Below are 26,883 nucleotides of genomic sequence, written 5' to 3'. Positions count from 1 at the left end.
AACACGATATTAGGACTTCTGTGACCTATGAGCATGTGTGAGAGAGAGTGTGAAACTCTAGGCAGTGAGGGTACGAAGAGAGTAGTGTTTTGGGGCGGATACTCACGCAGATGAAGGCGACGGCGGCGGCGACGAGCCAGCTCCACCCGCCGTCGGGCGCCTGTGGTGCTGGCGGCTGCTGCTGCTGCTGCTGCCGCCCGCGGGCCGCCTGCGCGTGGCCCGCAGCCGCGGCTGCCGCCCTGGCCGTGACGGCGGGCCGCGCCTCCTCCGCAGACTCCAGCAGCCGCTCCTGCTCGGGCTGCAGCCGCCCCTCTGCCTCCTCCCCCCACTGCTGCTGCGCTGCCTCTGCGTCCACCGCCATCGTCTACACGCTGCTTCAATCTCGCCCTGTAAAAGGAACGGCCACACGTCGTACGACACTTCTCTTTTTCTACCAATCACTGTGCAACATCTGAGTCTACTGAGAACAGGATGTCGTCACTGATGATAATAATTCCATAGTTAACAATAATTTGTGTTCTATGAGGTTTCGGGATTTCAGCCGGATCGTGTTGACTTCTTGCCACAATATTTCGGCTGGCAACCGTCCAGCCATCTTCAGGTGAGTGTCAGTGGCGGACAGTTACCTAAAGATCGCTGGGCGGTTGCCAGCCGAAATATTGTGGCAAGAAGTCAACACGATCCGGCTGCAATCCCGAAACCTTATAGAATATTCAGTATGCCGGGAAAATTACAAGAAACACAATAATTTATGTGTTATGATACTGACGTCACATACCTGCACATAGGCTGCATGAAATGTAAGCAGCAAGTTCAGTTAACTCTTGGTTATCTCCCTTGTCAACGTGGTATCATGAGCGATTTTTTTTACAAGTCACAGACTTGGATACAATTGCACTGAAGATAGCTACACAGTAGTTGAAATCTATATGCATTAAACAGGTTAAAAATTTATGCCCGACGCTGCCCTTCCTCCTGTCTTGAATGATTTATGTGTCAAATTTCTTGAGAGAGAAAAGCTTCTATCAGCATATCAGAACGGATTTACAAAGCGTCTCTCGTGAGAAACTCAGTTTACCCTTTTCTCGCACAACATCCTGCGGACGATGTACACTGAAGCGCCAAGGAAACAAGTATAGGCATGCATATTCAAATACAGAGATACGCAAACAGGCAACGCTGCGGTCGGCAACGCCTATATTAGACAACAAGTATCCGGCGCAGCTGCAATATCGGTTACTGCTGCTACAATGACAGATTATCAAGATCTAAGTGAGTTTCAACGTGGTCTTACAGTCGGCGCACGACCAGTGGAACATATCATCTCTGAGGTAGCGGTGAAGTGGGGATTTTCCTGTACGATCACTTCACGAGTGTACCGTGAATATCAGGAATCCGGCACCATTCAACGAAACATCGTTGATATGGGCTTTCGGAGTCTCGTGTACTCTGATGACTGCACGACACAAAGCTTTACGGCTCGCCTGGGCCCGTCATCACCGACATTGGACTATTGATGTCTGGAAACATGTTGCCGGTCGGACGAGCCTCGTTTCAAATTGTATCGAGCCGATGGACGTGTGTGGGTTCGGAGACAACCTCATGAATCCATGGACCCTGCATGTTAGCTGTGGGCTATGGAAGCTGGTGGATGCTCTGTAATAATGCGGGTCGTGTGCAGTTGGAGTGATGTGGGACCCCTGATACGTCTAGATACGACTCTGACAGGTGACACGTACGTAAGCATCCTGTCTGACTACCTGCATCCATTCATGTCCATTATGAACTCCGACGAATTTGGGCAATTTCAGCAGTACAATGCGATACCCACACGTCCAAAATTGCTACAGAGTGGCTCCAGTAACACTTTCCTGAGTTAAACACTTTCGATTATCACTAATCTCCCAGACATAAACATTACTGCTCACATCTGGGATGCCTAGCAAAGTGCTGTTCAGAAGAGATCTCCACTCCCTCGGACTCTTACGGATTTATAGACTCCCCTGCTGGCCTCATGTTGTCACATCCCTCCAGCACTACTTCAGACATTAGTGGAGTCCATGCCACGTCGTGAAGCGGCATTTCTGCTTTCTCGCGGTAGTCCTACACGATATTAGGCGGGTGTACCAGTTCTTTTGGCACTTCAGTATATGAACTCCAACAGGCACATTATATATTCCAAGATTTCCGAAAAGCGTTTGAGACAGTGTATCACTGAGACTGTTAATGAAGGTAAGAGCATACGGAATAGATTTCTAGATGTCTGAGTGGCTCGAAGACTTAGCAGAAGCCACTACGTTGTCCTGGACAGCGAGTGTTCATCACAGGTAAGGTGATCATCACGAGTGCCCCAAGGAAGTGTGGGAGGGCCGCTAGGCAAAAAACCAACGCTCCCCGAAGGGATTACCCTAGTGGGACGGAAATCAGTAGAAGCGATGTACACGAACAGACAAACAAATAATTGCAGTTTCAGAAAAATTGGATGATTTATTCAAGAGAAAGAGCTTCGCAAATTGAGAAACTCAGTAACTCAATTAGTTCATGGGATTGACACTGTTTGAGAGAATTGTTGGATGTCCTCCTGAGGGATATTATGCCCAAATATGTCCAGTTAGCACTGGTTGGAGAGCCCTAAATGCTCCAAACGCTCTCAGCTGGAGAGGGATCCGGCGATCTTGCCGGCTAAGATAGGGTTTGCGAAGATAAGCAGTAGAAACTCTCGCCGTAGGCGTGCGGGCATTAATGAAATGCAAGCCTGTGATGACTCATGGTGAAGGGCAACAAATGAGGCGTACAATATCGTCGACGTACCGCTATGGTGTAAGGGCGCCGCGGATGACAACCAAAGGGGTCCTGATAAGAGATGAAATCGAATTCCAGACCATCACTCCTGGTTGTTGTGTAGTGTGGCGGGCGTTAGTCAGATCAATGAGGCCTAAATAAATGTAAACAAATACGGGGTGAACATAAGACGAATGTACTCCCAAAAACACGTTGGCGTGGCGTGTCGGGAAAGGGGTGCCATTCATATCGGTACTTTACCCCATAGACATTAACGCCGTGGACGCTGTAATTTTGACTTTCTTGTGCTAAGAGCGCTGCTGTAGCGCCACGTGACGAGGTGGCTTCCGAAGTTAAGTATGCGAACGAGGCAACGGGGGTTGCCCATGCCTGAACCAATCGTAACACTGTAAAATAGTAGGAAATGGAACGAGCACATAAGGACGGTAGAAGGGAAGGTGAATGGTCGACTTCAGCTTGTTGGATGATTTTAGGAATGTGCAGCTTATCTACATAGGAGACCGCGTAAGCAACACTGGTGCGACCCATTCTAGAGTACTTCTCGAGGTTTTGGGATCTCCACCAGGTTGGATTAAAGAAAAACATCGAAGTAAATTAGAGGCGTGGTGCTAGATTTATTACCGTTGTGTTCGATCAACAAGTGAGCGTTACAGAAATGCTTCAGGAACTAAAACAGGAATAGGTTGGAGGGAAAACGAGGTTCTTTTCGCAAAACAATGTGGCGAAAATTTAGAGTACGTGCGTTTGCAGCTGACTGCAGAATGACTCTACCGCCACAAATGTACATTACACGTAAGGACCGCGATGAAAAGATAAGAGAAATCAGGGTTTTTAGTGCCATCCTCATTACGGGATAGCTGTCAGGAGATACCTGGATATCCAGGTTCCCCGGAGACAGAGAGGTCGGAGATGCCTGGTGGAGTGGTCGCCAAATTTCCCGGGTTTAAGTCCATTAGATTTCTGTCTGTGGATACACGTGAAGGCATTTGTATGCGCTGATACTACTTTAAATTTCTGCTTAGCCACCTGTTTTTATTTTAGAAGCGTGGTTCCACAGTTAAGGACTAACCTGTACTGCAGTACTGTGATGATCTGAACACGCCACAGGCCTATCGTAAAGACGAGTTTGTGGTGTATGCGAAATACCGCTTTAATTTTTCCAGAAGTCGTTGCTAGCGAATGCCTTGCCGTAGCAAGAGATTGGTGGTTGAGTAAAACCGGCTGCAGAGTTACGTAAGCAGTCGCTAAGTTGCTGACCCGGTGGCTCCGCCTTGTGCAGGGTAGGCACTTGCAGTCTGGTGGAGCGAGGTCACTGACTCCGCTCTGGGGAACGTGTAGCCGGGAGACAAGGTCGCCGAACCAGCGTGTTCGCCCGAATGTCGCCGTTTCACGAGTCAGAGCCTCATGCTGGCCTTAAGACTGCACGGTGGTTCTCAGCCGAAAAAAGACGACGATCCAGTAGCACTAACGAACACGCTCCAATCTTCGACACGACAAGAAAAGTGAGAATTTCACCCACTTCGTGGTTCATAGTGGTCAGTCTGGTGGCATGGAAATGAGACACAGCGAACTCTTTTACGGTTTTCGTGAAAACTGTTAGCGTTATAGGATGTTTGATTTATTGTAACTCCAGTCTTTGATAGCAATGTTTATTTGTGATAATATTATTAATTTCAGTTGCTACTGATCATCTTCAGACTCGAGTAAAAACGTGTAGCATGACAACACGTTTTCACTCAGGTCTGAAGATGATCATTAGCAACCGAAATTAATAATATTATCACAAATAAACATTGTGATCCAAGAACGGAATTATAATAAAGCTAATATTTTCCTGGATCGCTGGAAACTTTCAGGTGACTATGTCACAGCTTGTTATAGGGTGATGTTGGCTAGAATGTTTTTCGAGAGTCCAGCCGTATAAATAGGAAAAGTTTCTTCTATCTGTGAAATGTGAATGTTGTGATTTAATGTAACGGTTTAGTGTAAACGATAATGATGAGTGCCTATATAATTCAGACTGCCATTGCCGACGATTATGACAAAGAGGGAGAAAGAGAGAGAGAGAGAAAAGAAATAGAAGTGGGTGAAACTTGGTTCTGAGTAACGAGGACAGATGGTAGATGGCCTTTTACCCAAAGTGCCCGCTGCTTAAACCACTTCCCTTCCCTCCATCGTCACCGGCCGGAGTGGCCGAGCGGTTCTAGGCGCTACAGTCTGGAAACGCCCGTCCGCTACGATCGCAGGTTCGAATCTTGCCTCGGGCATGGATGGGTGTGAAGTCCTTAGGTTAGTTAGGCTTAAGTAGTTCTACGTTCTAGGGGACTGATGACCTCAGAAGTTAAGTCCCATAGTGCTCAGAGCCATTTTAACCATTTGAACCTCCATCGTCAACAATGTGGCAAAAATATTCTCCTCACAGACTGTGAAAGTAGCGCCAAATACCGACCCACTGCCCACAATGCATAGTGCACAAGTGAAGCGCATAGAGAAGAAAACTTACAGAAAAGTGCTATAAAATGTTGTAGTATCGGAGACAGGGTGGTTCTCATTAGAATCGACGGCAAACTAACACCGACAACGATAGTTCAGGTATAGATGCCGGCGTTGCAAGCCAAAGATGAAGAGACATAGAAAGTATATAAGGGCATTGAACTGCTAATTCAGTACGTAAAGGGAAATGAAAATCACAAGAGGAGGAGGTATACTTGGAAAAGGCCGGAAGATACGCAAGATTTCAATTAGATTACATCATGGTCAGATAGAGATTCCGAAATCTGATATTAGATTTTAAGGAGTATGTATAGATTCAGATTACAATTTAGTAATGATAAAGTTTAAGAGATTAATCAGGAAGAATCAATGCCGAAAGAAGCGGAATATGGAAATACTAGGGAATGAACAAATACGCTTTAAGTTCTCTGAGGCTATAGATACTGCAATAATAAATAGTTCAGTAGGCAGTTCAGTTGAAGAGGAATGGGAATCTCTAAAAAGGGCAAACACAGAAAATGGAAAGAAAAATATAGGTGCTAGGATGGTAAATACACAGAAACCATGGGTAATAGGAGCAGTACTTGAATTGATCGATGAAAAGAAGAAGTACAAAAAAGTTCAAGGAAATTCAGGAATACAGAAATACAAGTCACTTAGGAATGAAATAAATAAGCAGTGCAGGAAAGCTAAGGCGAACTAGCTGCACGAAAAAATGAAAAATCGAAAATGAAATGATTGTCGAAAGGGCTGACTCAGCATACAGGAAAATCAAAACAACCTTCAATGAAAATAAAAGCAAGGGCTGTAACATTAAGAGTGCAATGGGAATACCACTGTTAAATGCAGAAGAGAGAGCGGATAGGTGAAAAGAATACATTGAATGCCTCTACGAGGAGGAGGGCTTGTCCGATCACGTGACAGAAGAAGAAACAGGAGTCGATATAGAAGAGATGGGGATCCAGTATTAGAATCAGAATTTAAAGGAGCATTGGAAGACTTAAGATCAAATAAGGCAGAAGGGATAGATAATATTACATCAGAATTTCTAAAATAATTGGGGGGAAGTGGTAACACAACGTTAATTCACGTTCGTGTGTAGAATGTATGACCGCATGAGTTTCAGAAAAATATCATCCATACAATTCCGAAGATTGCAAGAGCCGAGAAGTGCGAGAATTATCACTCAATCAGTTTAACAGCTCACACATCAAAGCTGATGACAGGAATAATATACAGAATGGAAAAGGAAACTGCAGCTGTGTTACATGACGATCAGTTTGGCTTTAGGGAAGGTAAAGGCACCAGTGAGACAGTTATAACATTGCGGTTGGTAATGGAAGCAAGACATAAGAAAAATAAAGACACATTCATAGGGTTTGTTGACCTGAAAAAAATTCGACAATGTAAAATGGTGCAAGATGTTCGAAATTCTGTGAAAAATAGGGGTAAGCTATAGGGAAAGATGGATAATATAGAATATGTAAAAAAGAAAAAGAAAAAAAAACAACCAAGAGCGAATAATAAGAGTGCGAAGTTCTCGAATTAAAAAGAGTGTAAGACAGAGATTTAGTTTTCGCAGCTACTGTTCAATCTATACATTGTAGAAGCAATGACGGGAATAAAGGAAAAGTTTAAGAGTGGAATAAAAATTCATGGTGAAAGGATATCAATGATAAGATTCGCTGATGACGTTCCTATCCTCAGTGAAAGTGAAGAAGAATCACAGGATCTGCTGAATGGAATGAACAGTCTAATGGTTGTTAAATATGGACTGAGAGTAAATCGAAGAAGGACGAAAAATTATTCCACAGTGGCTATATTGGCCATCAAACGCAAAATGGTGGTTTTAATTTATGTTAAACACCAACAATGATTTTCCATATACCGATGAATTATTATGTAAGAGGGAAGTATCTTATCGCCAGACGAAATGGAGGTCACCAATAGATGAATGCGGACGGATGCGTGTAGATCAGTGATCTTTGTACTACGTGGATGTAGATCTCCAATCGCGGAGCATGGAACTTCGGTGTGCCTGCAAATTGTTGTCATCTGCATAGTCCGCCTTGTTGCAACTAGGCAAAAAAAATTTCCACCGGTCATTACGTGATAAAAAATTCGTTACTTGTTTATGGCTTTGAACTTTATATTAATATGCGATGAGTAGAAGAAAAATGCAAAAGTTGACTAGGCAAAGGAGGCAAGGGAAGAGTTACTTCAGGAAAACGAGGAAGAGAATAAAGGTCATGTATATGGACAGCATTAGTCACTCTAGGTATAGCAACAGCGTCAAAAATTGAAATAAAAACTTTAAATGCGAATTACTGTCAACTGACTTTTTTGAGTTATAAAGTACCTTGTCTCAGGAGCTACAAAAAGAAACATCTTGAAATTTGGCGTAGTTCTTAGGAATTACTTACTGAATTGTCTTGTGCAGCACTTTTCCGTTATCTTTCCTCTGAGAAAAGTTCTCGTTTAAAATTCCAGAAAAATAGTGCAGTCCTGGGTAACAAAAAACTGAAAAATTAATTTCAAAGCAACTATGACCTTAAACAAAAATCTGTTTCACCCGTTTATTAGCCTCTTATGCAGACCTAAACTGTGAAATTCCTGTCCTATTGTTTGATTAGTTTACGAGAAAAAGTACATTATAGAAATAATGGTAATTAAAAATTAAAATTCTTATGAAATGTATGTCGATGCGCATTTTCAAACAAAAATTGCACAGAATATCAATCATTATGTTGTACATGACAGTCTCAAGTTTTACTATTTTAGTTGTAATATTTTTAGAGATATAGATGTTAAAGTACAAGAATGCATTTTTGCCCTACGTCTGTCCTTACTTTCTCTCAACGTATCGTACTGTTTCACAAGACAAGTCTATGATAACTGTATAAAAGCTATACCTGTACTAGGCTGTTCCAGTGTAACAAGTCATTTTCGTCGAATGAATGGCAGTCTCGAGACTGGAAATTGTCCTGGATGATACCTATAAAGGCGTCGAACCGAGTTACAAGAACAGGAAAGACGAGTGCGAACTCCGTGCAAGCTCGCAGCCGGTGCTTGCTGTCTTCGACACTTACGTATCTAGCAGCAGAAGAAGAGCCAGTAATACAAGGAATCCGATTTGGCTTCCTGAGCTAAGACGCTTTCCAGAAATTAACACCGGCCAATGTTTTACTTCGGCACAAAATGGTCATGTATAAAACGTATTTTAACTTTTACATAGTTCTCTTCATAGAAAATTTTTCAAAATACCTTTTTTTTCCTTTATTGATTATTTCATTTCCGCTCATATGGGGACGGGAGGCGGTCTTGTAGCAGCCATACTGCTTCTCTTCAACCGAATGATATTCTAAATACTCATATACTTTTTACAGTTAGAAATTTTAAAATAAGATTAAAATACAATAAAACTGATTTCTTTTCCTGATTGAAAAATCATTTTGTTGTAAAAGAACTATCACAAGCTGCTAAGAGATTTTATTTTTATTGTTTTGAATCTAGTTTCGACCTTGGGGTCTTCATCTGGAAGAATGTTTAAATTTTTTCATGGTGATTACAAAGTGTCTACAATTTTAATTTCAGTTCAAATATCTGCAGTTTTAATTTGAATTCAGCATGAAAAATTTTAAACGTTCTTTCAGATGATGACTTCAAGTCGAAAAGGTGGAGAACAATAAAAATAAAAACTCTTTGCAAAGTGTGGTGCTTATTTTACAACAAAACATCTTTTACGAAAGATGAGAAGCACGATATTGAAAACCTCTGTTAATCCATCATGGACCGGGGACACCAGCTGATTAAGTAATTGTCAATATTAATGAAATTTTCCAACAGCCGTGTAAGTAAGATGTTATTTTATTTTATTTTGATGACAAGCAGTTTCAGCATTCCACTATGCCATCTTCAGGCCTCATATGCATCTCTCAAAGTAACCGATAATGCCATACAGTGCGATGTATCCCTGGGTTTCGTGAATTCAAACAGTTTCACAAGTGCTTCACTCTAAGACCTGATAGCAACAGCGTCTGTTGATATCAAGTCTTCGCGTGAAGCACTTGTGAAACGCTTTCAGAGAACAGTTTTATCTTTCAGCTCAGAGCTACTTACTGTATATTTTTGAACATAATCGGCATTAGAGGTTACTGACGGTCAGTTATGATATTCGACAGAGAAAATTGCAACTACTCGCTTTACATAATGTATTATAGTGGGAACGTGTGGTAAAACCGGAAGGTTAGACTGCGTACCACGTCGGGATTCGTAACGTGACACCCGTAGTTTATGGACAGTGCTCTACTAGCAGAATAAGCTGGAGCACCTTCAAAGCATGAGTTAGCTACTAGTCCATCCCAACCTCTACCAAAGTCAGCAGCGGTTGGTGCTGTGAGATGCCCTCGAAAGAGAGAAATAGAACCTAAAGTAACACCTCTCAGGAAAAATGTACCTAACACGAATCGTCTCTTTCGTACGTGGTTTTCTTGCTAAGAGATGGCGCAGATGAACATCATTTACATTTCTACATTTTCTAAAGGATTCGAAGTTGTTCCATATCGTTGACATATAAATTGGTAGAGCAAATGGGATAGCGTCACAAATACATGCATGTCTTTTTTGACTGCTACAACCCAGTACGTCATACTGTATGGCGGGCGTTCAGCAGACGCTAAAGTCACAACGGCCGTGCTGCGTGAAAGCGTAATGAAAACGGTAATGCTCCCGATAAATATATTGAAATGAAAAATTTGTAGCGCATGGTCAGGAGCACTGTCTGACTGTTCGGCTATGCTGCTATTGTTAACAGCTATGAATCATCGCTGGAAGATGGTAAGGACGCATAACGACTTAAGGCCCCCATAAACGAGCAAACTTGTTTTTCAAATTCGTGCCTACTTATTTGTCAAACAAGGCTGCACACGTGCAAACGAAGTTTGTCAGGCTAACGTTAATTTGAAGCAGACGCTGTTCGTGTTAGTGAGCATTTTGAGAGTTGTGAGAATGGCCACAGGTATAGGCAGAGATTTTTGGCACTGTCTATGGCTGGTCCAAGGAATAGCATAAAATGAGAGAGAGATTGACCCTTGAAAACCTGCTAGTGGAAATATTAGCCTCAGAACGCGATGTTGCATCAACTTTCTTCGAATGGACAATGAAGTGAGACAGTAAACTTATCTGTCATATTCGTTGTTATCTAGCCACGTATACGTACCAACAAAGCTTTATCCTACCTCTGAAGCAGATGCTTTTCGTATATGGTGATTTTGACACTAGTGGGAGTGGCTACAAATGCAGATGAAGCATTTCTAACATCGAGACTCTGACATTGCTTTTAAAGATGAAGAAGAAGAAAACAAGACGCTGGTCAAGGGAATGTTTTAAAATGAGAGAAAAATATAAGCATCAAAACCTGTTAATGGAAAGGTTATACTCAGAGCTTGATGATTACGTCAACTTTCTGCGAATGGTCAGTAAAACTTTTAATAACTTGTTTACAGTTACTTCGCACTCACGCTGAAAAATAAGACACAAGTATGCGAAAATTTATTCTCTTCTACTCGGTTCTCTAATGACTGTTCATTAAAATACCACAACGTGAGCACACTCGTATAATCCACATCGTCCGTGGAAGAACCGGAGAACTTCCATTATTTTTTTACTCCATTGCTCCCCCGCTTGTATATTATGTGTAGAATACTGAGTTTGTTCGTAGAATCTTCCTGTGTAATATGTGGCTAGTGAAGATGTTTCACATCTACCATTTCAGTAATTGCGAGTGCTGTTTTGTTTTTTACACTTGATCGTAGTTACCGTACTTGTGGAAACTCACGATATATTGAGATAAATTGTAATAAAACTGTTGTTCCCTAAACGTACAGCCCTAAACATCGACACAAAAACGTCCGCCATCTTGTCAAACTTTGTCAATCAAAATTTCTCGCCAACACATCTATCACGATCTACGCCTGGCAAACTCTTCAAACAGTACCGTGCATGGTCAAATGTTTGGCAAAAATAGTGAAGTTTGACAGACTGTTTTATCGTGCGTAGGGCACTTTAATCCACTTAGTGCACTGGATGTACTGTAGAGCAAAGACATTACGACCGTCTGCTTAATAGTGTGTTGGTTCATCTTCGGAACGCAGTACAGCGTCGATTCCGCTTGTCACTTATCATGGATTTGACAACTTGTTGGTAGGTTCTCGGGGTGGTACGCAGCGCCTGATGTCGATACACGGGTCACAAAATTCCCGTAAAATACGTGCCGGGGCTTTGCGGGTGCTGACTTGTGCCTCATAGCGTCCCAGATACTGTCTATTCAATCGAGTTCAGTTCAGGCGCATGAAGGGCTCAGATCAGGTGCGCTGGTGGCCGAGACATCGACATGAGTTCAATATCTACATCTATATAGAAACTTCGCAAGCCACCGTACGGTGCATGGCAGAGGGTACCCTGTACCGTTACCAGTCATCTCCTTTCCTGTTCCACTGGCAAACAGAGCGAGGGAAAAACGACTATCTATATGCGTTCATATGAGCCCTAATTTCTTGTATCTTACGCGCAATGTGTGTTGGCGCCAATAGAGTCATTCGGCAGTCAGCTTCAAATGCCCATTCTCTAAGTTTTCTCAATAGTGTTTCTAGAGAAGAACGTCTCCTTCCCTCCAGGGATTCTCATTTGAGTTCCTGAAACATCTTTGTAACACTTATGTGCTGCTCGAACCTACCGGTAACAAATCTAGCAACCCGCCTCTGAATTGCTTCGATGTCTTCCTTCAATCCGACGTGGTACGGATTCCAAACACTCGAGCAGTATTCAAGACTAGGTCCCACCAACGTCCTATACGCAGTTTCCTTTACAGAGGAACAACTCTTTCCTAAAATTCTCCAAATAAATCGAAGATTGCCATTCACTTTCCGTACCACAGTTCTCACGTTCTCGTTCCATCTCATAATGCTTTGCAACGTTACGCCCAGATATTTAAACGATTGTGTCAAGCAGGACACTAGTAATACTGTATCCGAACAGTACAGATTATATCTTCCTATTCATCGGCATTAACTTACGTTTCTTTCTCATTTAGGGCTAGCTGCCATTCATCACACCAATTTTATCTAAGTCGTTTTGTATCTTCCTACAGTCAACTTCGACACGTTATCGTACACCACGGCATCATCAGCAAACAACCTCAGATTATTGCCCACCCTGTCCGCCAAATCAGTTATACATACAGAGAACAACGCTCCTATCACACTTCCTTGGGACATCCTAACGATGCCCTTCGTGCTGCCTAAACCAGCGTGGAAAGATTCTGGCCTTGTGGCACAGACAGTTATCATGCTGGAGGATGCCAATCCATCGGCGGAGACATCAGGCACGGAGGGGTTCAGGGGACCCGAAATAATATTCGCCTTGTCGACAACGGTCATGATGCCTTCTGTTAATACCACAGGTCCCATGGTATCCCAGAATGTCTCCTGTGACATAGTACTACCCAACCGTCCTGCAACCGTGGCGAAGTGCATGCTTCGAACGGCGTATCCGGACACAATAATCAACCTGGTGTAACAAGAAAATTGACTCATCCGACCAGGCATCACGTTTCCATTGACCCATGGTCCAATCCAGACGATACTGTGGCAATTGCAATGTTCAAAAGTGTACATCGAACGGTGTGCTAAGCAACACTTATGCCTGTACAAACACTGTAATGTATCGTCTGACCTGCCACAGACCGCCGTGAATTCTGGTTTACAGAGCGGGAAACTTCCGACATACACACACTGTAATGATGCGTTGGACGTGCAACATATTATCACCCACTCGTGGTTTCACCTTGAACCTCTTTTCATACATACTCACGGCAGTAGCGCGAGAACAGCCGGTCAGCTTCGCCGAGATAGTCGTTTCCAGGAGCCGGGCCATAACAGGCCCCATTTATCAAACTCGGTTATGTCAGTGGATTTCTACATTTGCAGCGCGCACGGTAGCTGAATAATTTAAGACTCGTCTCTGATCAGATTATGTACATTCCTTAGCACATTCTGTGCTCGCAAGGCTATCCGGCGGTTTACAATCTCAGTACCATGGGTGGGCAGTAGTTGCGATGTTTTGGTTGATCAATATAAAGCTCTTAAAGAAAGGAGTCCGATAGTACATAATCACTAAATTATTCGTAAAGGGTGTCTCAAACCTTTTGGGTCAAATTGAAACAGGTGGGTCCACAACCGATTATTCTGAGATAGGGAACCAATGTTCGAAAACGCATATCTGTTGTGTTATGAACATACGCAGCGCACACCACATAACAACGACGTAGCTCATAGTAACTTTTGAAAGCGACGTCCGCTAATCTCAATGTATCTATTGCAACGGTGCGTGCATTTCTTCTCCACTCTCGCAAAGATCCTGAGTGTGTGTTGTACACTGAAACAGGCAGCGTGTAATAAACAGCATACACCCCTGACCACCAAACAGACGTACTTAGCTCATCGTGACTGGAAGGGGAGATCCTGTCTCATGGCCACCGCTATCGTCGGATGTCACACCTCTGGACTCCTTCCTCTGGGTTCACCTCAGTTCGTTAGTGTATGAAACCCCCATAGAAATGGATAAAGATCTGCTTGCGAGGATCCAAGCTCCCTGCCTCCTGATACAATAGAAACTAGGGATCTTTGAAAGAGTGCGACAGAATTTCATGTGCTGTTGTCATGCATGCATTGAGACTGTCGGTCGTCACTTTGAGCAATTACTATGAGCTATGTTATTGTTGAGGGATGTACGTTGTGTGAGTTCATAACAAAATAAATATGGATTTCCGATCATTGGTTCCCCGTCTTAGTGTAATTGTTTGTGGACCCACTATCACCTGTTTCAATTTGACACAAAAGTTTATAGTCACCTCGTATGTAGCGGTAATATACGAAGAAATATGAAATGGGACGAATACGTGAAATCAGTGGTAGGGAAGGAGAAAGGAAGGCTTAGATTTATTGGGAATGTTCTCGTCAACTACGATAGATTTGCATGGGAAATCCCGCCGAAGATGCCAGTGTTGACAAATATAGCGTTTGGGTCATTACCAAATACACGTTACAGATCGAATGAATTCAGAGGCGTCTGTCTCGAATGTCATACATCAGTACAGGTCGTAAAAAGTGTGTCTGATATGTTGAGATGCTTACTGTGATTAAATGCGAACCTTGAGAAGAAAGGCGATACAGTTTTCGCAAAGCCTTCGAGAATCACTTATAGGCAGTCTGTCCTAAGATTCTACTGCGCGTGTCGTGTAGGAACCTTGAGGATAAAGTGAGAGGCACATTTCTCTTTCTTCTTGAGCAAAAGGGGAAGGATAGGATACCGCTAGTATTGGTGCGAGGCACCATCAGCCACGCACAAACATACTATACAAGAGAGTGTAGATATTGACGTAACTGTAGGTGGGTAATAGCCAAACTTTCCGAGTTATACATTCTCCCGGTGGTGCTAGCGACACACTATCGTGACCAAGTTGAATCTTTCAGGTGGGCAGGGGAACATGTTCGGGTAAAACAACTGATAGAGTAGGTCTATTGCAATAAAAGGAAGTCTTCAGATTTTGAATTCCATCTACCATGGAGCTTAAATTCTTCAAGTTAGCGTGTGTAGGGTGGAGTAAAACATCCCGATAAGGTTACAGGAGTGTGGGCGACTTTGAATCGAACAAAATTTTCCATGTCACCACAGGTCGGAAGTGTACCGCTGGATAGCTACGACCAGAAAAAGACAGCCTCTCAAAGTTGAGCGCGTAAGTTCGTCCAGAAAGCGAGCGTGCCTGGGTGCGTATAGCAGTGCGGCTCTCTACAGCAGTGCTGTTTCTGAAGTACAGTTCACACAGAAAACTGAAGTGAGAAATGGGTACGATGCTTTATGGGAAAGTCTACGAGTACTATGATAAACATGTTCCCTATTTTAATACAGAGTCAAATTGTTATAAAATAACGTGTGATGATTATATTCTGAAAACTTTCGAAGCGCCGTCTGAGTATCAGGTGTGTGCACAGGGTTTGATGCTTCTCCACTGAAAGTAAGTGAACATTTATTTTACAAAGTCTATCTCGTGTGTCGCCAAAATGTAGAACTGGTTACAGTAGAAGTACTCTCTTGGCTGCGGCTGTGAAAGACGGAAAGCGGTGGTAAAGTGATTCTCTGGCAGCCCTTCAGCGGTCTGCAGACCTTGGAGCAAGTTCCATTCGATACCAACTACCCGGTGAGTGACGAGGCCTGAGCGCGTGTAACATCTGCCACAGCTGAGCGATACGTAAGATCACACAGAAACTGTCTCTACTGAACTGGGCTACCCATACTCACAAGTACAGTTCGTTTAATTCTACATGCAGTGCCAACTCCAGTTTCAGACGCCACAAGGAAGGCGTGCTTCACCATGGCGTGTGAGCGTACGTTCCTACAAGACGAATATATCGATTCCCCTTCGGTACATCTTACGAAAGCTATCAGGAATATAAAATAAGAAAAATTCGTGGTCATGCGGAGGCTTACGAACAACCGTTCTTCCTGCGATTGGAAAGGGGAAAGCGCAGAACTGGCACTGGTACGCAAAGTACTCTCCTCCACATACTTCTTAAAGCGTAGATGTGGAAGTAGATGGAGACTTATAATCCAGGACACTAGTGTGTATGGACCTCTTGCGCAACTTATTAACGGAGCTTTCCCTACATGTTACTGAACACGTGTTCCAGATTCGCTGGTTGAAGCAGTCACTCGACTTTGTAAATGAAATAAGCAACAAAATTGGAGACACCTATGCATCTGCATATAGCACTCCCTTTGGCCCTGATGACGGCGGCGATACGTGAAGGAAGCGACTCCACGAGACGCCGAAAATGTTTTAAAATCATCGTCATCTTTCATTTTCTTGCGACAAGAGAGCAATGGTATCTCGAAATGCAGTCACCAGTCCGGCCAACCAGAGACCGTCATCGGACTGTCTAAGGGTTCTTGCTGCTAGCGGGGCGACGTAAAGTTCCCATTGCGTTGTCAACATAAGTTTCGTTCACAGTTTTTATTTGCTGGATACAGTACCTTGCCAAGAGTAATCTATTAGTATCAAAAAATAGACCTTAATTTGAGGAAGAAATTTCCAAGAATGTACTTTTGGAGCACAGCATTGTATGGTAGTAAAACATGGAGTGTGGAAAAACCGGATCCCAAGAGAATCTACGCACTTGAGATGTTTGAAAATTAGGTGGAATGATAACGTAAGGAAATGAAGAGGTTCTGCGCAGAATGGGAGAGGAAAGGACAAGAAGAAAGGACAGGATGATAGGACATCTATTAAGACATAAGGAAATAACTTCCATGCTACTAGAGGGAGCTGTAGAATGTGAAAACTGTAGAGGAAGACAGAGTTTGGAATACATCCAGCAAATATTTGAGCACGTAGGTTGCAAGTGCTGTTGTGAGATGAAGAGGCTGCCACAGGAAAGGAATTCGTCATTCACCATTCAGATAGGATAATTGACGGATAGGCGTCAGACACACACACACACACACACACACACACACACACACACAAACACACGAAAACGTCACTACCACCTGTCTGAACAGTGACCTGTTGTCAAATGAGACATTGCCTCAGATGTTCGTCGACGTACCCCTGCCACAGGAGTGTAACAACACGTTCCCGAGTTACTAGCAAAAGTAGCCTTTTTACACTGTTCATCCAGTGACTTTGTTACTTCGCAAATGCTAACTTTTGTGCATTGTGATTTGTGTTGACATGAGATATAGATGTCAGGTAGTGGCTGCTGTACCCCATATCAAAAAGAAAGTTGTGAGTCGTATTTTAGCTTATCAGCGATGTGGCTCAGCAGTGAATGAATGACTGAGCGCCCTACTGCAGTCCTATCTACTGTTTCAGTCCACAACAGTTGATGACAACCCTTGTTATCAATCTATTATGACCCTCCTACCCCCTCACTATGGCCTTAATTCTGGAGACAGATTTCCTCGAATCGTGGTTAATGTGATACACCCTCGACACAGCGGTACGCGAAAAGGCCAGTGCCTTCCTTTCTGAGATGGTGTGTCTCGGGCACCCACATTCTGGCTGCAATCAAATAAGCTGATGTCTTGTGTCTTGCCCATCCTGCTGTCACTCATACAGCCAGTTCAGTCTGACGGCTTTCCTGTCACGTGCCATGTCAAGCTATTCCATTCTCTATGGCGGCAGGTGCGATCTCTCTTCAACGCACCAGTTGTTGTGTCTAATTCAGCTCACAACAGACTCGCATTCTGGATGACGACGATTCAAACTCTGTCTGGCCATCAAGACTTAGTTTTCCATGCTCTCCCTAAGTCACTCCAGGCAAATACCAGGATAAGTCCCTTGAAAAGGACTTTCTTCCCCATCCTTTCGTAATCTGAGCTTGGGCTCCACTGTAATAATCACCCTGTCGATGGGACGTTAAATGTTAATCTTTCTTCCTTTATTATACAGTTGCTCGTTTTGTCTAGAGATTCATGTCTGACACAAACTGAGCTGGGCTGGTACTCGAAAAATGCCAATAAATGGAGAATTATACAGTGTGATTCAAAAGATCCAATCGATTTTATAAAACTATACCTTCTACAAGAATGAAGATGGAAACTTCAGGTAAACTTCCACATCGAAACCAAAAGTTTACCTTGGCGCCAGTTGCAAGTTGCCTGTAGAGGTTTCTCTGATACTGCTAGTTCTCTCGTTCATTGATCTGGGTTTTTCAACAGCTGAGAGAACAGGGCGAACATTTTTGATTTCTGCTGGATGTAGTACAATCGTACTGGCAACAGGCACCCACATCAAAGAGCATTTCTTAACAATGAATTGCCTCAACAATGAATTGGCATTGCACCATTCTCATCCTTGGTCGCCAGAGCTCATGGTACATGATTTTTTGGATGGTAGTTTGTGAAATACCTGTTTATGTTCTCATCTTTCAACGACTTTAGATTAACTTTGACGCCTCATAGTAGAGACAGTAAAAGAGATGCTAGCAAAACATTTACTAACATCCTGTTTTTTTTTTTTCTGCGAGTTCGCTACTGGGCACATTTAACGTCTGTAAAAGGTAACAGGAAACTTTGATGCTAAACCTAAGGGTAAAAAGTGTGCCAAGGTTGAATGTGCATGCATGTAAAAGATATGCCATTGTAAAATCGGATGGTTCTTTTGAAGATAGAAATTTCATAGACCTAAGTGTAAGTTAAGATCTACCCCTAGTTTCTATGTTCAATCAAGTAAAATACGGGGGTCGCCTAGAAAGTAATGCACCACAAGATGTTTCTTCTATACTTCCTTTTTCTTCAAGTAATCTCCTTCCCGTTCTATGGCCTTCCTCCAACCACACACAAGTTGTTTATGCCTTATCGGTACCACTCCTTGTTCGGGCTCAAAATGGTAAAACCACGTTCCATCTTCTGTCACAATCCAGGACAATAACGCTCCCCCTCAACTTCATAACTTTGCAGTAACACAGAAGAAATGTTTTTCCGAGAGATTTGTGTTCCATTGTGCACACACTGTGAGAAGTCAAGAGCATGGATGACTGCATCTACACTTCTTTTACTGATTACAAGCTTCAGCGCCAACTGCCGAGTAGTTATGCGTCGGTCTTTGCGAATGAGTATATCAGCAAGTTGCATCTTACCAGCTGTGACAGTCGTGAACGGCCTCCCCGAACGCTGCACATAAAACAGAAGTTATTCACAATCTGTATGCAGATACGTCCGAATGTTCGAAATGAGTCGCCATGTGATGGAGTAAAGATAATGTAGGTACAATGTGAGAGGCCATAGTATAATACAAATTTTTTATGTCATTATCTTTTCGCTTAGCCGCTTTGGTTTCACATAAAAAGGAAAATAAGTATATGACCTTGTTTACATAATGGAAAATTCAAGTTAGAGTGAGACATAATCCAGATCTCTCCAGACTACGCTTCCAGTGCCTTAAGCGGTGTGTAACCTTGCACATTACGAGGAGCTTGTTGTTGTCCGTACCTATAGCACACAGAAAAATAAAAGTAAGCAGAAACTCGATTGGCAGGCACACTATTTTTTGCTTGAGCATTGTTTTGAAATTTTCTGAATTACAACTCTCTGTAGATCGCTTCCTGATCGGCAGGACTATCTTCTCCCACAAATCACCAATTATTTCATTATGGATGAACTTAATTTTGGTAAATATTATTGTACTTTTCTATCTTTTATTTGTGCTTAAATGGAACGCGGTCTTCTTTGCGACAGTAGGTTGCCTCAAACCCCTTTTAGATATATAAAATGACAAGAGTAAGTTATTCTACTGCCACGTCTTGCAACTTTCCGTTTTATGTACGTACAGTGCAGGTTACATAAATGCTATACATTAGCACTGGAGGCGTTTTATGGAGCGAGAATTACTACTGATGATGTAATTTGCGGCCCTCGTAAAGGCTGTAGAATATGTTCGTAATTACTAGGAAAAAAGAAGCAGTAGAGATTAGATTCTTCAGATTATGAATACTAGTTAGTTCAGAGAGCTTCTAACTCTCTTTCTTAACTTCTCTTACTGGCGGATTACTTGTAACTAAATTTTGAAATGTCAGCCTCTCGGAGACTAGGCTTGATTTTTATGAACAAAACGGCAATTTGAATGCGTCAGTCAATTTTTTTTATTTTTTAAACAGTGTGCTAATTAACAAAAACCGCGTTACAGCAGAAACCACACACAGCACACAATTTTTCAGGACATTAGTGGAAAGCTTGATTTTGCATCTCAGTAGCAAGCCTATTAGAACTAGGCTGAATGCCTGACAGACGTATTCTGAGATCAAGCTCGATATTTTTGAGTTTATTACCTGTACAATGCTTACTTTTCGCGATAAATGGCACAGAACAGTTTTGCCACAGGAGTAGGCACTGATAAATGAGATCACACCTATACGTTATCTAGTATATTAGGATAATCACCAAGTACAGAGCCTCAAAAAACACAATATTTTTGCTCTTTGAATATTCGATTTTCAACCTCGTCTACATATAACGCTAACAAACTCTCCTTTTCTGTGGAAGTAAATTTTGGATTGTGCAAAATAAATCGTAATTTACGTTTGACAAACGTTAAACAGCGTCAGATCTTGAGCGATCACTGTGAAGGACATCTAGATGCGGTGTACCCAAGTGAGGTGCGTTATCTGTACTTGACAGAGTTCGAAAGGGGCTCCACTGTGGGTTTTTATTTGGTCGGCTGGTCGAATCGCATAATCTGCAAATTTGTGGGGCATGTGGATGCGAAAGTGGGTCGATGTAGTACTGCATGCGAACGGGAGGTTCCATCACGATGGAGGAGCCCTCGTAATGCCCAAGCACATCGTAATCCCTCCATATCTGCGCCTGTCCTTCGGGAACAAGTAGTGGGCTCCCTGTAACATTCTGTCGCACCATTTGTCGGACTCTAGTAGCAGTTGGACTCGGAATTGACCGTACCATGCCTATGTTGCCGGTAACGTAACAATACAAACGGCGTTTGACGTGGTGTCATGACAGGGAAGCATGGGCTGCTGGTGAATGGCGGCACATTGTATTCTGCCAGTAATAATGGTTCTGCACTACCACACATGATCATCGTCGGCGAGTGTGGTGGCGACCTGTGAAGATATCTCATTTTTCCAATGCTTTGGAGAGGCGCACATACGTTACTCTGGGCATTATGGAGTGGGTCGTCATCGGATATGAAGTGAAGTCATAGCTGGTAACGATTGAGGGCGCTACGGGGCTGTAAAGGCCAGGGTGCGCAGCGCGCACCGTGACGTCACGCAGAGCGGGCCAGGGTTGGCGAGGCATGGTCTCCTTGCTCTTTTTTTTTTTTTTTTAGCTGTGGTTGTTCCTTCACATTTATACTTCACAGTCACATCACCAGCTTTAAAAGTGTTGAAATGTCTTTTGATGGATATTTTAACGATATGTTTACGTAATGTGTATACATAAACATACAGCTATAAATGTTCCCGTTCGTAGTCGCTAATTATAACAATATGTTTACTTTTGTGCTGCAACATATAAATATAATCAGCGGTGGAAATATATTTGCGAACGCCGACCGTGTGCGGCTGTTTCTTGTTCGATCGTCTGATCAGTCGGAAGTTGCATTGCAGAGGAGAGTAAATGCCTATTCAAAATATAATTATTTTTGGATAGCTCAACATGAATTTCCTAAGGGACCGCACTTTATCATGCATTTACCAGTAGAATATGGCGCGGAGAAAATATTTCGCCGTATGCAACTTCCGTCCATTTCGACGAAAGAATTCGTGACTGTGAACTCTCTATATGGCAGAAACATAAAGAAAATTAAATCACTTCGTGAAGGAGTGAGACATAGATTCTATATTAAATAAATAGTACATACACCAGTTCCATTTAACTCTGAATTTATGGCAATTAATAGATGAACTTACACTGCAATGAAGGATTTAACATGGCTGCCGTTTTGACTGGCACTTCTCTTCTCGTAATGAAAATAATTTCTTTGACGTTTTCACATACACGTCGCACAATAAATCTACTGCTATGCAGTATTGCACTTTCAGTATTGCACTTTTACTTTACACTAAAATAATATAATTTTTAACGATAATAATACGGTGGCAAGACATGCGCGTCCGACACAAGTTACAAGAGACAAGAGAAAAAATGAGTAACTGAGTAACTGTTCATCGAGAATATCTCGTTCATCAAAAGAATATGTAAAAGTGTTCTTCTTCTGTCCGTTTTTCGCGCCGCGGTTTTCAAAGTCAGTAACTCAGTGCATCTCTGACGGCGCTTCGACAATAAACACGTTACGTCACAGGTCGTTCACCTTTTACGTTCTCACAACATTATTTGCTAATTGTAGCTGTTGCCGAGCGACTGCTCGATTAGTGAATTATTTAAAATGATAAGGCAATCACATAATGTTACAATATGCTAGTCAGGTGACATCCAGTGACTAAATACTTGTTTTGTAAATAAAACTGCCTTTTCCTGCTGCTAGTTACTTTATTTATCCCATACGCGTTTCGCCTTCTTCTGTTTTAAGGCATCATCAGTGGGATCTATAACGATATAGTTTTTTGTAAAAAGAAGTAATTACTTACGATTTGCTGATCTGTGTTTCCTCACATCTGGTCTGGAGGTCGCACTACCACTTTTATCATTGCCAAATAATCGCATCCTTATGTTCTCGCCTTCCACACACTGTTCACCATGTTTATCACTCTTTTTTGTGGTGGATAATTGTTCTTTTGTCACTCGATACAACTATTTCGTCGTACACTTCTTTTCACAGCGTAAATATTGCAACTCCGTTATGTATTTCATCTTCTTTGGTATGTTTACTTATTTGTTGCAACCTAACGAAGTCTATGTACGTTACTACCTTCTATTTATGATGTTTATACCGTGTGTGTGTGTGTGTATGTGTGTGTGTGTATGAGTGAGAGAGAGGGAGGGGAGGGGGATAGAGCCGACCTTTTTTTGTGCGGGAGGGGGGGGGGGGTGCCGGTGTACTAGCTGTTAGCGAGTGGCCGAAATCTTTGGTGACAGCTGGTTTAACTTTTCGTTTCAATATTCTGTGGAGGGGTTCATGGATGAGTGAGTGTAGATGTGTTGGGTTATATTATTATTACATTGGACAGTATTATTATATTAATACTTTTTGCGAACATTATTCTATTATTTTATCTATTAGTGTAAATAATGAATTGCTTGACATGTGTACTTGGTTATTCAACAGAGTTTTCCTCTATGCTTTGGTTTTATGTATGTGGTAATTTTCTTGCATGGTCAGGAGGTGTTTTTTATTGTTGATTCTAATTATTTTCATGTCATCTTGTCTAGTGGTTGGTTTGTGGTCATTTCGTCTTAGGTGTTCTGCAAATGTGGAGTGGTTTGTGCCTTCACAAGTGTTACACTGTAGCTGATATATACCTGCTTTCTGGTATATGTCTCTGTTTTTTGTCGGTTTTGGGGTGTATTATTGATAGAATTGTCTGTTGTGTATGCTATGTTTATTCCCTATCTTTTGAAAATGTTGGTGATTTTATGGGTGAGTCTGTGTTTGTATGTCATTGTGTACGACCTTGTGTTTTCTTTCATCTTTTTCTGATAATCCTGTGTAGTTGTTATGAGACTGTGTGTTTGTGTTTGGTTGCATTGTGTTATTGTCTGTGGTTTGTATCTTTCTGCTTTTATTTTACTTTTAATTTTGTTGTTTAGCTTTGTGACTGTTTTATTATTGTAACCATAATTTTGTGCTATCAGCATTATTATGTCCAATTCTTTTTGGTAGCTTTCTTTGGTGAGTGGTACTGTGTTGAGTCTATGGAGCATATGTCGAAGAGCTGCTTGCTTTTGTGCAAGTGATTAGTTCGAGGATTGGGAAATGATAATGTCCGTTGCTGTGGGTTTACAGTAAATTTCAAACATATGCTTATTGTTTTGTTTTTTGATTGTTATATCCAGAAAGTTAATTTGGTTGTTCTGTTTTCTTTCAAATGTGAATAATACATTTTTATGTATCTTGTTGATGTTAGTATGTATTTTTTTCAATTTTTGTTTGTGGTTCATCTATTAAGCAAAGGATGTCATCCATATACCTGAACCAATATAATATGTTGTATTCTTTTGCTACTATTTTTGTGAAAATGATGTGTTCAATGTGGTTTATAAAAATATTTGCTAAGGCTCCTGAAACTGGAGACTCCATTGGCAATCCATCTTCTTGTAAATAAAATTCATTATTGAACTGGTAGTAATTTTGTTCTGTTATGAGCTTTATTAGTGTGCATGTTTCCTTGATCTGTTCATCAGGGAGTTGACTATAAGTTTTCAGGTTCTTATCTATAATTACTATTCTTTCTGGTACTGGTATGTTGGAATACATGTTTTCTATATCAAATGAGAGGAGTGTTGCTGTGTCTGGAATTTTTATATCTTTTATTTGTTGTATTAGATGTATAATGTTTTTAATGGTTCTGTCTTCTTGTACTTTGAAATTTTCAGACAGTACTTTTAACATGTATCCTGCAAGCTTGTAAGTGGGGGATTTTCTGAAATCCAGTATTGGCCTCACAGGAAGGTTCGGTTTGTGGATTTTTGGTTGGCTTCGGAGGACCAGTGCAGTGGGACTGATCTGTGTCAACTTCCTTTTCTTTGTGTTATCCAGTATGATGTCAATATTTTTCAGAGTGTTTTTTACTTTTGCCTGGAATCTGTTTTTTTGGTCTGATTTTAATTTTGTGATGTTATGTTGCGAGATGAATTCTTGTGTTTTTTCAATGTATTGTTCTTTGTCCATCAGTACTACTGTGTTCCCCTTGTCTGCTTTTGAAATGATAACATTTTCATTTTGAAGTTTTCTCCTAAGTTTTCTGAGTGTTGCAGATTCTGTGTTTTTTGTTGTTTTTGTGTTGTTGTGTTTTTATACTGGTTATTATATTCTGGATTTCTTTTTTTACTAGTTCTCTAGTTAATCCAAAGTTGACACTACAAACAAACTTGTTATCTAGTGACTAGTCCACATGGTAAGTCACTGCTCTATTGACTGACGAATTCTGCATTTACTGATTTTCTATTGACAACACAATACTTCCTGCATTGCGGGTCCGCCTCTCGTGACTTATATTCCTTGATTCCACATTACATAGGTGTGTCTGGATACCTTTTATCAGATAATGCTTGCGTCTAACAGGACCCTGTATATTATACTGGAAGGCGAATGTTCCACAGAAAGTAAACTAATAACGAGCGTGCCCCAAGGAGGCGTAACTGCACCTCTACTGTTGTCAGTGTTTAATCAGATAAGATCGTTTGCACTTTAAGACTGTTTGCTGAATATGTTGCTGGGTACTAGAAAGAACCGTCATTGGACTGTAAGGATTTGAAGAAAGACGTAGGCAACCTTTCAACTTGCTGTAATGTATGGCAGGTCTCATTAATTGTGACTAAATGTAAGACAATGTCTGTAACAAAGAGAAAGAAGCCGATAGTATCTGGTTGCATGATTAGCGGTGAATATCTTGAGTACCTCGGATTGTGTTGGTATCTGGAGGTAATACTAACACGTAAGAAGCGATATGAAAATCGACCATCACGTAAAATAAGTATCAGGAAAGACGAATTTAAGACTTAACTATATTGTCGAGAAAAATGCAGTGCAGCTGAAAGGGAAATGACATGTAAGGCGCTAATGTGAGCAAACGTATTACCAGCGGAAAAATGCTCCAGTAGGAGCGCAAAAAATGTGAATACGTCCCTGTATACTTAACAGACTGACTGACATGTGGGACTCAATCTATTTCATTCTACCTTCCTCAGCATCTTTAAAAAGTACCCCAAAAATTTTGGCAGGCGAACATGTTAGCGCTTTTTTTTAACATGTAGCTCATCTCAAACTCCCACACACTCCCCAAACTGTAACTCACTCACACCCACTAGTCCATAGCTGTAAGTGGCTCATACTCATCCCGTCCCATTTGCTGTTTCTCAATCACGTTCTGCCTAACTCATTGTCATTATCTCTTTGTGTCTCTCTGTCATTGTCGCCTGTGTCAGATCGAGTTCCCTTCGTTTCTCCTATTACCTGTCAATGTCTCCCTCTTGCTCTCTCTCTTACTGCTAATATCTCATTCCTTCCAACTGCTGCATTCTCTTCTCATTGTCACTATCCCTCTCTTCCTCGTTGTCTCTGCAATATACTCCGCCTCTCATTCTCACTCGCTCCCACCCACTTCCACTTTGTCTTCATTCCCCTCCCCCCCCATCCTCTCTCCCCGGAGATTGTCTTCTTCACTCTTTTCCTAGCACTCTTCTGTTACTGTCAGCTATATTCCACTGCCACCATGTTCCTCTCTCTCTCACACACAGCCATTGTCTCCTTGGCTCTTTCTTTAACACAACCACTGTCCACTGTCTTCCAATAACTAATAATTTATTGTCCCTTTGCTGCTACCACTGACTGCCTCTCACTCAGCATAAAAAAGCGTAGATATGTTGGCAGGCCAAAATTTTTGGGAGCATTTTTAACGCTGCTGAGGGAGGTAGAATGAGGCAGCTAGTACCACACTTTTCAGTCAGAGTCATTTAAATAGACAGGAACATATTCGCATGTTTTGTGCTCCAATAGCATTTTTCCACTGGTTCCCTTCTTCTCCCTGCTGAAGAAGAGCATATAACTCATATAAAAAGAAATAACGCAAAGCTAATTTTCACTGGAAAACTAATTTTAGACCTCAGATCGGATTGTATGTGCAAAAAATTTTGCATGTGCTTCAGTACTACAACACCAGATGACAACGGAGAGACTTTATAGCATATTTCTCCGTGCTGCGTCACTTTATAAACTACGTCTTCGCCTCACACCGGATTTTAAATACACATTTTACGTGTACAAGTAGCGTAACTTTGAATCACTGTATCTCGGAGAGTTATGAAGAAAATTTTCAAGATTGTTCTAAATCGGTATCTTAGGAATACATCGTAAAAATTTCAGATATTTGCTGTACATACCCGTCTCGGTATCCG

General features: G+C 41.8%; 1 protein-coding gene across 2 annotated transcripts in view; it reads right to left on the bottom strand.

The window, feature by feature from the left end:
• LOC126175525 (monocarboxylate transporter 14-like) overlaps window positions 1-26,883 on the bottom strand; it is a 157,760-nt gene that overhangs the window by 64,113 nt on the left and 66,764 nt on the right. For both annotated transcript variants that reach the window (XM_049922352.1, XM_049922353.1), the window contains exon 2: window positions 107-387. In XM_049922352.1, coding sequence (XP_049778309.1) covers window positions 107-361 — 255 coding nt within the window. In that variant the 5' untranslated portion in view covers window positions 362-387. The remainder of the gene's footprint in view (window positions 1-106; window positions 388-26,883) is intronic.

The sequence above is a fragment of the Schistocerca cancellata genome, chromosome 3 (genome assembly GCF_023864275.1).
Source record: "Schistocerca cancellata isolate TAMUIC-IGC-003103 chromosome 3, iqSchCanc2.1, whole genome shotgun sequence".
Classification (NCBI taxonomy): Eukaryota; Metazoa; Arthropoda; class Insecta; order Orthoptera; family Acrididae; genus Schistocerca; species Schistocerca cancellata.
This window is presented reverse-complemented; position numbering and strand designations above follow the sequence as displayed.